Source organism: Pan troglodytes, chromosome 5 (genome assembly GCF_028858775.2).
Source record: "Pan troglodytes isolate AG18354 chromosome 5, NHGRI_mPanTro3-v2.0_pri, whole genome shotgun sequence".
In the NCBI taxonomy this organism is placed as follows: Eukaryota; Metazoa; Chordata; class Mammalia; order Primates; family Hominidae; genus Pan; species Pan troglodytes.
Genome location: NC_072403.2, coordinates 148,538,827 through 148,552,011, shown reverse-complemented (window position 1 = coordinate 148,552,011; position 13,185 = coordinate 148,538,827). Strand labels below are relative to the sequence as shown.

General features: G+C 38.9%; 1 protein-coding gene across 11 annotated transcripts in view; it reads left to right on the top strand.

Annotated features, from left to right (window-relative positions):
* MAP3K5 (mitogen-activated protein kinase kinase kinase 5) overlaps positions 1-13,185 on the top strand; it is a 266,255-nt gene that overhangs the window by 119,402 nt on the left and 133,668 nt on the right. For 6 of the 11 annotated variants that reach the window (XM_054686344.2, XM_054686343.2, XM_063812671.1 and 3 more), the window contains 4 exons: positions 5,120-5,313; positions 6,426-6,594; positions 7,756-7,862; positions 9,504-9,674. In XM_054686344.2, coding sequence (XP_054542319.1) covers positions 5,120-5,313; positions 6,426-6,594; positions 7,756-7,862; positions 9,504-9,674 — 641 coding nt within the window. Of the gene's footprint in view, positions 1-5,050; positions 5,314-6,425; positions 6,595-7,755; positions 7,863-9,503; positions 9,675-13,185 lie in introns of all 11 variants that reach the window. The other 5 variants (XM_054686341.2, XM_063812669.1, XM_054686340.2 and 2 more) reach the window with 1 other exon arrangement.

Below are 13,185 nucleotides of genomic sequence, written 5' to 3'. Positions count from 1 at the left end.
AGTAGTGATTATACAACTCTGAAGTAATTTTGAAACTTATGCTTAAGATTTAACCAGGGCAGAGGCATATTTCAGCATAAATAATGTTGCCATTATAAACCCTTATCCTTCCTATCTCAACAGGAAATGAGCAATTATTGCTTCATGCTTCAATGCACTGTTTTAAAATACTGTTTAATTTGTTAAAGGTGTGAAACTGTTTAATTTATCTCACACATTTTTTTAAACAAATATTGATTGGACATGCGCTGCACGCCAGGCTTTGGGCTTGGTGCCTCAGGGTTCTCACAGGGGAGGCTGGAAGTGGAAACAAGCACATGTGTGACTGTTGTGTAGACAGTCTAATTGGTAGAAAATCAGCGAACAAAGAAGCAGACAAATTAGAAAATGAACGTAAGGTGATGTGCTAAAGAGAGGGTAGCCATTATGTCAGTGTCCTTCAGAGAAGGTAGCACTCCCTGAGACCGGAATGGCAGAAAGAAGTCCATCCTGCCTAGCCCAGCTTGGACTTGTGGAGAAGCAGGCTGATAAAAGAACCAAATATTGTACATTTTGAAGAAGTTGCCCGCTGACTTGAGAGAGAGGTGTTGCGTTTCAGGTGCTGAATGTCCTTATAAAAAGTTGAATATTTCGAGCATCTCTATCAATACATTTGAATGCTGAGAGCTTTTCCTTCCAGAAGCTCATTTCATTTTCAACACACACTTCTATTTACCTTTATGTAGTTTCTAAAAATTGAAAACCAGAATTGGAGGTTTTTTTTTTAAAAAAAGAAAGAAAAAACGGTGAAAATAATTAATTAGGAGCCAGGGCAGTGGCTCATGCCTGTAATCCCAGCACTTTGGGAGGCTGAGGTGGGAGGATCATTTGAGGCCAGGAGTTTGAGACCAGTCTGGCCAACATGGTGAAACCCTGTCTCTACTAAAAATACAACAATTAGCCAAGTGTGGTGGCGCATGCCTATAATCCCAGTTACTTGGGAGGCTGAGGCACGAGAATCACTTGCACCCAGGAGGCAGAGGCTGCAGTGAGCCGAGATCATGTCACTGTGCTCCAGCCTAGGCAACAGAGTAAGATTCTGTCTTAAAAACAACAACAACAACAAAATGAATTAGAACAAGACTAGATTTTGAGCTGTGGGATTTTATAGCATGTGTTGTTATTTCATGACCATGCCTCAGTGTTTTGAAATTTAAGGAAACAAGGTCTTTGAAGCAAGTTTAAATATTTTAGAATGAGTACTTTATTAATAAAAGGCAATTGTTCCACTTAAGGTGTCTGTTCTTGATCACATAGGGGTTGTTTTTATTTTCTTTGGATTATCAGCTATTTCAAACTATGGGTTTGGTGGCAATCCGCACACAGAAAATACAGAAATAACATTTCTAAGTTACACGTGAGCCAAGTTGGGAAATAAATGTTCCCATGCTATTAGTTTTCATTATTTTGCAAAAGTGCTTTTCTGGGCAATTATATCTTTTTGAAAAACACAACTTTTCCTCCACTGCATACTCACTGGGCTGTCTCTTAGCTCAGGCCCAGTTGTATCCATGTGGCTTCTGCAGCTTATCACCCCCCTTTTTTCCTGACATTGGCAATGGGAAATTGAAAAAAAAAAAAAGATTGCCTTAGAAACATAGGAAAGAAACTCTAAAGAATGCACTGAAGCCTAGAACTTGGGAAAACCCTTAGCATGCTTAGGTATTTTCAGCAAAGACTCTGAAGCCTTATACCATGGGGTTTGTTTCAGGAACTGCTTTTCTCTGCTGTTTGCGTACTCATTATTACCCCTTTACCTCTCCTCTGCCTAACACACACCCAGACATCTGATAGTCATTCTCTCCCAGAATTAGTTTTACACAGGTGCAGTATTCCCCATTGCCCCGTATTTCAATAATAATATCTGATAAACTAATATATGTAGTATCAAGGTTTCTGAGGCTACATAATTTTATCCAGCAGCTAAAACTCTGATACCACTTTTCTGCTTTATTGGCTTTTTGGCTCTTTGTTCTCATTTTGTGACTTGGAGGATTCAGATAATTTTCGTTTGTAATTTTGAGTTACGGTGCTTGTCTACAATAGTGTTTGATTCTGTTGTTCTTTTAGAACAATTCTCATAGTTGAAGCTTTAGATGCTTTGGAAAGCAGCCTCTTTGGTATCCTTGCCTTTCTTTTCTGCTTCGGCAGTAGCTTGGGTAAAAGGATTAAATTGGGCGGATGTGCTGTGGGATCTTGGTAACATTTTAGAAGCAGGACATGTTCACTTTCCCTTTTCCAATTATTGTTTCCTCTTCTAATTATTGTTCCATGGAGGAGAACTTGAGACAGGAACAATTTAGCATACTTGATTTTCAAATCAAATCTCACTCTCTGGAGGTTCTTCTTGTGCTTTAACTGGAAGTGAGGTTTGGTTTCTGCTTCATTACCTGACATATGAGAAGCAGCCTTAAAGGATAACATAGTCATAAATAATTAAGTCCGGTCATAAGGGCATTTGGCATTTCTTGCCTGTTTTCTGTGAACAGTCATTTGGCTCATACAGAGTTCCCGTAGAAAGTGACAGAAGGTTAGAGAGCAGGTGTGTCTGCTGTAAAGGCCACTCAGGAGGGTGCATAACCCCCTAGTGGGAAGGACATGCCATCTAGAGAAAGAGTGCCTGGGCTGGAGTGCCAAACATGTCACAGACCAACTGTACGATCTCTCTAAGCCTTACCTGTCTCCTCACTTTTAAAATGAAGGCCACAGCAGCTTCTTTGTAGGTTGTGACCCACTGACTTATGACTGTTCATACCCTGGCACACACACATGGTGAATACATGTTTGTACTTATTACTTAAGTGCTAAGGGTAAGAGAAATGCTGTATTATTCTCCGTATGCTCATATGGCTAGCAATGGATAACCTGGACTTTTTTTATTCCCCATAACGGCAGTAGTCGGGTGTCCCACGTATCTCTTTCTAGTTCTCAGCCTCTGCCTTTTTCTATGATTTTTCTCATAGAGGTCTCTCCCACTTCTTTTGATTCTACCATATCCAATAATTCTCAGGTCTGTATTTTGGCTTGAAACTATTTTATATTTCGATCACATATTTCTAGCTCTCTTTTGGACATTTTCACATTAGGTGTTGTGCCCCATCTCAATCCCAACCTCTTTAAAAGTGACTATTTCACCCCATCCCACCAAATTGAAATCTCAACCTTTTGAAGTTCTTCTCATATTTTAACTAGAATTCAGATTCTTTGATTAATTTCCTGATATACAAGTGTCTTGAAGAGGCATGTGTTCATAAATAACTTAGTCTGGTTCTGCTTTCTGAATTCTTGCTTTCTGTTAATGATACCACTCTGTATAGGTAGTCGCCCTTAGAAGTGCAGAATTGCCTTTGATGCCTTACCCTTTCTCAGGTTGTTATCAGTTACCAGATCCAGCTGATTCCTTCTTCTTCAGTCACGCACGTGTCTGTTTCTCTATCGCCACCTCTGCCGACCTGGTCATGCCACAGCATGACTCATCTCCTCAAACCTCATATCTCTTCCCTTTAGTGCCTCTTGTTACCTGCCCAGGCTGCCAAAATGCACAGTTTTGATTGTGTATTTTGATTTGTGCATTTTGATTGTGCATTGTGAAAATGCACATTTCTCCCTCCCTCCCTCCTTCCTCCCTTCTTCTTTCCTTCTTTCTCTCTCTCTTTCTCCTTCTTTCATTTGTTCATTCTTTCATTCTCCTGACAGAGTCTCGCTCTGTCACCCAGGCTGGAGTGCAATGGCGCAATCTCGGCTCACTACAAGTGATTCTCGCACCTCAGCCTCCTGAGTAGCTGGGATTAAGGGCGTGCACCACCCCACCTGGATAATTTTTGTATTTTTGGTAGAGACGGGGTTTCACCATATTGGCCAGGCTGATCTTGAACTCCTGGCTTCAAGCAATCTGCCCGCCTTGGCTTCCCAAAGTGCTGGGATTACAGGCGTGAGCCATCACACTCAGCTGATTGTGTTTTCTTTCCTGCTGTGGATCCTTCTATGATTCTGCATTGTCCAGAATGTACAGTCTAACATCCTTAACTTTGCATTTAATTCCCTTCCCTGAGCTTCGAGCTCCAGTCAGATTTGCTTACTCAGGGTATCCAACTCACTTTCCACTTTCATCCCTGCTCTGCTTTTGTTTGCACCAGTTTATCCTCGCTTGGGCATCATCCAGGAACCAAGAGAAGGTCAGTGAGCCCAGGTTGTAGTGGGCGAGGGGAGAGTGGCAGGGCTGAGGTTAGAGAGGGGCAGGATCTGCGTAGTCAGGCCCTTGTACATTGCATTGCAATTTCTTCTTTCTCCCAAGAGCAAGAGATGGGGCTTTAAGCAGCTGTGGGAAGTGATCTGAGGGACAGTGTTGAAAGATCACTCTGATGGCAGAGTGGAGAGTAAATTAGAGGACAAGAGTGGAAGCAGGGGGACCAGTTAAAGCTGATGGCAGTGGCTCAGGCCAGGTCCATTGGTGCATGGACTAAAGTGTTGGCCGAGAAGATGGAGGGAAATGGACAGATATGACATTATATTTTGGAGGCAGGACAGATGGGACTTCGATAGGATGTGGAAGGGGAAGGGAATGGAAGCATCAAGGATAACTTCTGGGCCTGTAGTTTTAGTAGTGGGGAGACAGAGAGACAGCAGCCTCCCGGGGGGTGGATTTGAGCGGGATCTACTTGCGGCATCACCTTACATGTAGGAAGCCCTTCAAATGTGAGCTTGTAGCATTTTCATATGTGTATGCTGCGCCCTGTGACTAAATTATAAGTTCCCTGAAAGCTGAAGGCCATGCTTTAAACTACTTTTTCCAACAGCAATAACGTAGTGCCCTAGCCTTGAAAGATGGTGAATAAATATTTAAATGATGGATAGAAACTGTTCCACTCTTCTTTTGGTATCATCTGTAAGTCCTAATTATTTGAAGTATGCAGTGAAAGGAATTGGGGAAATTTTCATTGTCGTAGGTCATAAATAAATAATGAGGCTTTTCTATTTCCCTTTGCATTTGGAATTATTTAAAATGAGTAAGACGTGGGATTCCATCTGTGCCGTGTCTCCAGGCCAGCTCCCCACTTGCCGATGCCTCCTCTCTCTGCAGATGTGCACTGGGAACTACACCTTTGTTCCTTACATGATAACTCCACATAACAAAGTCTACTGCTGTGACAGCAGCTTCATGAAGGGGTTGACAGAGCTCATGCAACCGAACTTCGAGCTGCTTCTTGGACCCATCTGCTTACCTCTTGTGGATCGTTTTATTCAACTTTTGAAGGTGGCACAAGCAAGTTCTAGGTAAAGTTTAATTAATAATGCCATTTGGTGATGATAATGAAGTGTTATTCTACATCTTTATTTGTGCATGATATCAGGTGCTCCTGAGATATCAGTATACAGCTAAGAACTAGGGGGAAAATGTTTATTATCCTCCAAGTAGATAAAATAGATGCCACATAATACATTTTATTCGCAGAACAGCAACAGAACAACAACTTGAAATCAGCAAAAAATTAAAAAGTCTACTAACTGCTTTATAGTGATGGTAGAACTAAAAATATATACAAAGCAAGTGCAGAAACAATACCAGGATAAATGTCCAGGGACTTCTAGTGTAAGGGCAAGAACACTTCAACTTTAATTAACTCTTAACTCTAATCGTTCTTTCAGTGAAGAACAATTATTTATGTTAATAAATGATAGGCTGAGTCAGGAAGTTAAGGTTATATTATGTTCAAATCATAGGTACATCACGGCCAGTGCCGTGGCTCATGCCTGTAATCCCAGCATTTTGAGAGGCCGAGGTGGGCAGATCACTTGAGATCAGGAGTTCGAGACCAGCCTGGCCAACATGCCGAAACCCTGTCTCTACCAAAAATACAAGAATTAGCCAGGTGTGGTGGTGCACACCTGTAATCCCAGCTACTCACGAGGCTGAGGCAAGAGAATTGCTTGAACCCAGGAGATGGAGGTTGCAGTGAGCCAAGATCATGCCAGTATACTCTAGTCTGGGCAACAGAGTGAGACTCTGTCTCAAAAACAAAAACAACAAACAAACAAAAAATCATAGGTACATCTAATTTATTTAGAACAATTTGTACTGGAAACAGTAAAATGGAAAACAAAGTTTTGGCATTTTAAGTGGTTTTTTGCAGGAAAATTTATTAATATGGAGTACCTTTACCTTTAATTCTTTCTGAAGGCAGAGTAATAAAAGAAATACATTGGCTTCTAAATTTCTTAATAATGCCAGATATGTAAGATATTTATTTAGGCATCTGAATGAACTGAAAACTACAAATGCTTTATAGCTAATGCTGCAATATCATTCATGTCTTTATTAAAATTATTGCTTTTCATTGAAATTGTTTCTAATGTCAAACTCTTTGAAATGTGTGTGTTTTTACCAGCCAGTACTTCCGGGAATCTATACTCAATGACATCAGGAAAGCTCGTAATTTATACACTGGTAAAGAATTGGCAGCTGAGTTGGCAAGAATTCGGCAGCGAGTAGATAATATCGAAGTCTTGACAGCAGATATTGTCATAAATCTGTTACTTTCCTACAGAGATATCCAGGTGAGAAGATGTTTAAAGTGAAATCTTTGTTGTGTAGCATGTTGGAGGGATAAGGGAGTATTAACCTCAAATTTCAGTTTGCTGGTAAGCAGTTCATGTTACTACACGTAATTTTTTATTGACTCTCTTAAGCTTTCCATCCTATAATTTTATGATGAATGAAAAAGACTCATGTGAGTTAACCATCAGTGATTGTGAAAGACTTGTATGGTAAAGGCCTGACTTTTTCCTCCAAAAGAACAAAAAGAAAAATCTGCTGGCACAGCGAACCTGTGGACACAGTCTATTCTACTGTTAGCCTCAGGCACACCTGTCAGTGAAAGCTTTGTTTTGGCAAATAGCAGACATTTTTAGAGCTTTCTGGACATACCTTTTATCCCTTGAAATTGTATTGCTTGAAATTGATAGTGCTGAATCTAACTCGCCTAAAGGAAAAAATATGTAATTGATTACTTACAGAAATAACTTTAAAAATATGTGATGTAAAACACACTAACAGGTTATATCATTTTTATTGACATGTCTTAAAATTTTAAAAATAGGGTAAGTGGAATAAAATCCTCTCCAAGTTAGGGATTTGCTCTTAGGTTTTAATAGTAAAATTTAAGTGACATCTGGTTTCTCCTTTCCATTCCTAGCCTTTCAGGTCTGTGTAAAGGCTTCACGTGCTCAAGACAGACTCACATCCATGGAGGGCTGTGGCACATAGGATCCTGTGGCTAGAGTGCTTACTCATGTGACATGAAACTGTGTTGCTACTTGTAACAGAAGTTCAACCCATTGCCTCATGTCCTTGACATTTTTATTTCCCTGAAATTGTTAGAACACTGCATACCGGGAATCTGGCTCTATGGAGAAATAAATCACCCATATTTAGACAGTAGAGCACTATCATGCTTGGTGTTTTTGTTTCTTTTGCTTTTTTAGTTTTTGTTCAACATGGTAACTGTATGTTTCTAATGTTTTTATATATACGATCTAAACCTTTTAGAAGAAAAACAACAAAAACTGTTTATTCTAGGTTCTTCAGAGTGTTCTGTGGATTCTAGTGTCTTTTTAATGTGTTTCTTGAATTCAGATATCTGGTTGTCAAAAGACACGTTATTGTGAGAATTTTCTCCTAATGGTTTAATTCTGTGCTATTCTCATCTAATTTGAAAGGACTATGATTCTATTGTGAAGCTGGTAGAGACTTTAGAAAAACTGCCAACCTTTGATTTGGCCTCCCATCACCATGTGAAGTTTCATTATGCATTTGCACTGAATAGGTAAGAAGAAAAAGTTCCCTTCCAGAATGCGTTAACATATTGTGTAACCTGCAATTCTTTACAGAGAATGTGTTCACTGCAGCATTGCAAGAAGTCCCTATTAAAATGTAATATTAGCATATCTGCTTCAGCCCCGTGAAATATAGGAAGCATGCATTCTCATTTTTTTCTGATTTATTTTTCAGTAAAAAAAAAGTCGCACGCTGTTGGTATATTTAAATTCTTACAGGTTTTCTGCTCTGTCAAAGTTTGTATTTGCTATTCATATTTTTTAGAATTGTAAAAGTTACATGAATATGATGTTATCTTTAAGCAAATACACTCAACACCAGATGGTCATTCACACAAAAGTTTTCACTAGAGTAAGGATGGTTATGTCTAGGTGAACATAGTGTTAGATAGTTATTACCAAGGATAAAAAGGAATTTCTTGGACAGAAGATTTGAAGTAGTAATTGAGAATAGAAGTGATACCTTTTTTATAATAGCTTTATTGAAACATATTTCACAGGCTGGGCATGGTGGCTCACTCCTGCAATCCTAGCACTTTGAGAGGCCAAGGTGGTCGGATTGCCTGAGCTCAGGAGTTCGAGAGCAGCCTGGGCAACACGGTGAAACCCCGTCTCTACTAAAATACAAAAAAATTAGCCAGGTGTGGCAGTGTGCGCCTGTAGTTCCGGCTACTCGGGAGGCTGAGGCAGGAGAATCGCTTGAACCTGGGAGGCAGAAGTTGCAGTGAGCCAAGATCGTGCCACTGCCCTCCAGCCTGGGCAACAGAGCAAGACTCTGTCTCCAAACAAACAAACAAACTAAATATATTTCATCAAAACAATAAATTTTAAAACATTTTCATCACTCCACAAGGAAACCCTGTACCCCTTAGCAGCCCCCCTTCCATTTCCCTCCCAAATCCCCCAACTCTAGGCAACCACGAATCTACTTTCAGTCTTTACAGATTTGCCTATTCTGGACATTTCATATAAATGGAATCATACAGTATGTGGTCCCTTGTGACTGACCTCTTTCACTTAGCATAATATTTTCAAGGTCTAAGGAATGATAACTCTTATAGAATTTTTATCTGGTTTTGTGAACTGTCTACACATACTATTTTAAAGCATGCTACATAAAGCAACTTCCTTAGATAATCAGTTAGTCACACGTAGAAATCAAGCAGTTCTTGGGTTTGATTTGATTTTTGGTATCATCTGTGAATGAGTTTGCTAAGTTTTGGAGCAAAAGCCATTGAAACCTAAGGTCAGGGTTTTGTCCCTACTTGGCTTAATTTACTCTACCCTATTGAAAGACACAGACTACAACTCTAATCTTGTTTCACCAACTTGAACCTGCATATAGGCTGCAGGGAAATTGGAAGGATTGTGGATGAGTAAGTACAAATCCATCACCATTATTAACACAGAAACTCAAAAGAAATCCTTGTTAGACCTAGTAGACATACAATGGGATAAAACAAAAAATTAGGCTTAGGACAGAGATTTACAGAGGACTCTCAAAATCTAATTGTTTCTGTCCTGGCAAATTTCTCTAATATGAATCAACATGTTAAATAGGGTTTTTAAAAAAGAATTGATCTATATTGCTTCTGTAATGTATATTGAAACAACAATGTTTTCTGCCTTAGGAGAAATCTCCCTGGTGACAGAGCAAAAGCTCTTGATATTATGATTCCCATGGTGCAAAGTGAAGGACAAGTTGCTTCAGATATGTATTGCCTAGTTGGTCGAATCTACAAAGATATGTTTTTGGACTCTAATTTCACGGACACTGAAAGCAGAGACCATGGAGCTTCTTGGTAAGTAAATAGTATATAAATGAGCTACTTACTTAGTAATCCATGGCATAAAAAAGTATTTGCAAATGAGAGTGTTAAAGTATTATTATAATCCATAAGATTGTGTATTATGAACTAAACCTTAGATTTTATTTTATTTTATTTTATTTTTGAGATGGAGTCTTGTTCTGTTGCCCAGGCTGGAGTGCAGTCGTGTGATCTTGGCTCACTGCAACCTCTGCCTCCCAGGTTCAAGCGATTCTCCTGCCTCAGCCTCTCCAGTAACTGGGATTACAGGTGCCCGCCACCACGCCCACTAATTTTTACATTTTTAGGAGAGACGGGTTTTGCCCTGTTGGCCAGGCTGGTCTTGAATTCCTGACCTCAGGTGATCCAACTGCCTCTGCCTCCTCAAGTGCTGGGATTACAGGCGTGAGCCACCGTGACCGGCCAATCTTAGAGTTTATAACTTTAGTAAATAATTTGATGAAATTCATTTAACATGGTATAGTAAATTGGGATAAATGGATGAAAAGGTAATTTAAGAAATAAAATTTTAAAAAGATATTTTAAATAAGTAATATAAATAATAAAATATAATTTTGTAGAAAAATTTATATAAAGACATTTTAAAAGACCTGAATGAAAGGAAAAAATATACCGAGTTTGTAGATGAGAAGGCTTGATATTTTAAAGATTTTAATTCCCCCCAGCCGGGGTTTTCATGTGATTTGACAAACCAATTCCAAAATTTATTTGAAAGAATAAAGGACTGAGAATAGGCAAAGCAATTCTGGAAAAGGACAAGGTGGAAGGACTTGCTCCACCAGTTAACAAGACTCATTATAAAGCTGTAATGATTAAAATATTGCAGTATGGCTATAGGCATAGACAAACAAAGCACTGGAATACAAGAGACAGCCTGGAACAGACTAAGATATACATGAGTCTAGATTTATGGCAGAATCAGCTTCATGAGCTGTAAAGGAAAGGATGGAATCTGTAGTAATGATACTGGGAAAATTTCTTTATCTGCTTGGAAACATAAAATAAAGTTCTATCCCCATTTTAAGCCATGCACAAAAAAATGAAATCTAAGTGAGTTAAATACCAAAATATGAAAAAATACTTTAGAAAAATATTTTTAGAATAAAGTGTACAAATTATGTATGACTATCGGATAAGCAAGGATTTCTTTCTTTTTTTTTTTGAGACAAGGTCTTGCTCCGTCACTCAGGCTGTAGTGTAGTGGTGCAATCTCGGCCCACTGCCACCTCCACCTCCTGAGCTCAAGTGATCTTCCCACCTCAGCCTCCTGAGTAGCTGGGACCACAGGTGTGTGCCACCACGCCTGGCTAATTGTTTGTATTTTTGGTAGAGAGAGGGTTTCACCATGTTGCCCTGACTGGGGCAAAGATTTCTTAAACAAGGCTTAAAAACGCCATATACCATAAAAGATAAGACTGGGAAAATGATCTACATGAAAATTGGCTTCTGCTCATCAAAGTAGTAGCTTTTGGAAACAGCAGAGTAGATTCTATTGTGCTGATCTTTCTGTTGATAACAATTATAAATGTTGGAAAAAAGTTGGAAAGCACTGAAGAGTGATTAAAAGTAGCCAGAAACTGGAAAGGTTTTCATCCTTGGATGAAGGGCACCGCGTAGGATAAACTCCACATTTAAATGGCTTTTCCCTCAAGACATTCCCTGGTCTGCAGGGAGCAGGACAGATAGAACTCTAGCAGGAAATCACAGTCTTATTGGCCTGAGAGTGAGTTTGAGGCTGCCAGAGGACCTGGACATTGAGTGGGATAAGCCTTTGTGTGAACAAGGTGAACCACCAATAATTTATTTACCTTTTATTAAAAAACTACATACTCTTAAGAGGAGGAGAAGAAATCCAAACTCTCTACAGCTTATCATCCAAAATGTCTGATACACCATAAAAATTACTAAGCAACCTGGGTGTGGTGGCATGTTCCCATTGTTCCAGCTACTCAGGAGGCTGAGGTGCGAAGATGGCTTGAGCCTAGGAGTTCAAGACCTGCCTGGACAATATAAAAATACCTTGTCTTATTAAAAAAAAAAAAAAAGAAAAAGAAAAAAAAGAAAGAAAAACTCTCAACTACTAAAGTGGTGAAGAAATAGGAAAGTGTGATTCATAATTAAGAAAAAAATTATTCATAGAAACAAACCCATAGATAAAACAGAGTTTAGAATTACCAGACAAGGACATAAAAATAACAATGATAAATATATCAAAGAATCTACTTGAAAAGATGAATATAATGGGTGAAAATATGAGGAATTATAGGAGATATTTGGAAACTGGAAATAACCAAACGGGAGTTCTAGAACTGAAAAGTACAATATCTGAAGTTGAAATGTCATCAAATCAGATTAACAGCAGATAGGACACAATACGATAAAAGAGCAATAAACTTCAAAACAGATGATTAGAAATCATTGAAATTGAAGCAGAGGAAAGAAAGAGATAAAGTCATTAATAATTCCAATGACCTGTGGCATTTAGTGGTCTAAATACTTTTTTTTTTTTTTTTTTTTTGAGACGAATCTTGCTCTGTTGCCCAGGCTGGAGTTCAGTGGTGCAATCTCACCTCACTGCAACCTCTGCCTCCTGGGTTCAAGCGATTCTCGTGCCTCAACCTCCCAAGTAGCTGGGATTACAGGCATGCCCCACCATGCCCAGCTACTTTTTGTATTTTTAGTTGAGTCCGGGTTTCCCCATGTTGTCCAGGCTGGTGTCAAACTCCTGACCTCAAGTGATCCACCTGCCTCGGCCTCTTGAAGTGCTGGGATTACAGGTGTGAGCCACCGTGCCCAGCCTTGAGTGGTCCAGATACTTTTAATTAGAGTCCCAGGAGAGGAGAGATATACTGTTGCAGGGATAATAGTTGAAGAATTAGTGGTCAAATATTATCCAAATCTGTTCAAACAAACAAACAAATAAAAAACAGCTCACAGATCTAGGAAGCTCAGCAAAACCCAAGGAGCATAAATATCAAAGAAAATTATCTCTTGGCACATCATAGTAAAATTGGTGAAAAACAGAAATACAAGAAAAGGTCATAAATGCAGCCTAAGAAAGAAGATACATCAGGGGAAAGAGTGAGTGCTGAAGGAAGCCAAAAGATAATGGAATAACATTAAAGTGCTGAAAGAAAAAATCCCAATCAAGCAATAACTCTATATCCACTGATAATGTCTTTAAAATATGGGGGTGAAGTAAAGACAATTCTAGATACATCAAAACTGAGATAATTTATTGCCAGCAGAACTTCACTACAAGAAATGTTAAAGTCTTCAGGCTGAAGGGAAATAAAACCAAATGGATCTATAGGAAAAAGCATATAGCACTGGAAATGATAAATATATGAATAAATATAAAAGATACCATCAACAAAGAAATCACAGGGAACAATGCATGTAACCAATATAGGATATGTATTCAGTATATATAAATAACTCCTCAAAATATCTTTAAGAAAAAGAGATTAAAAAATGCATAGGA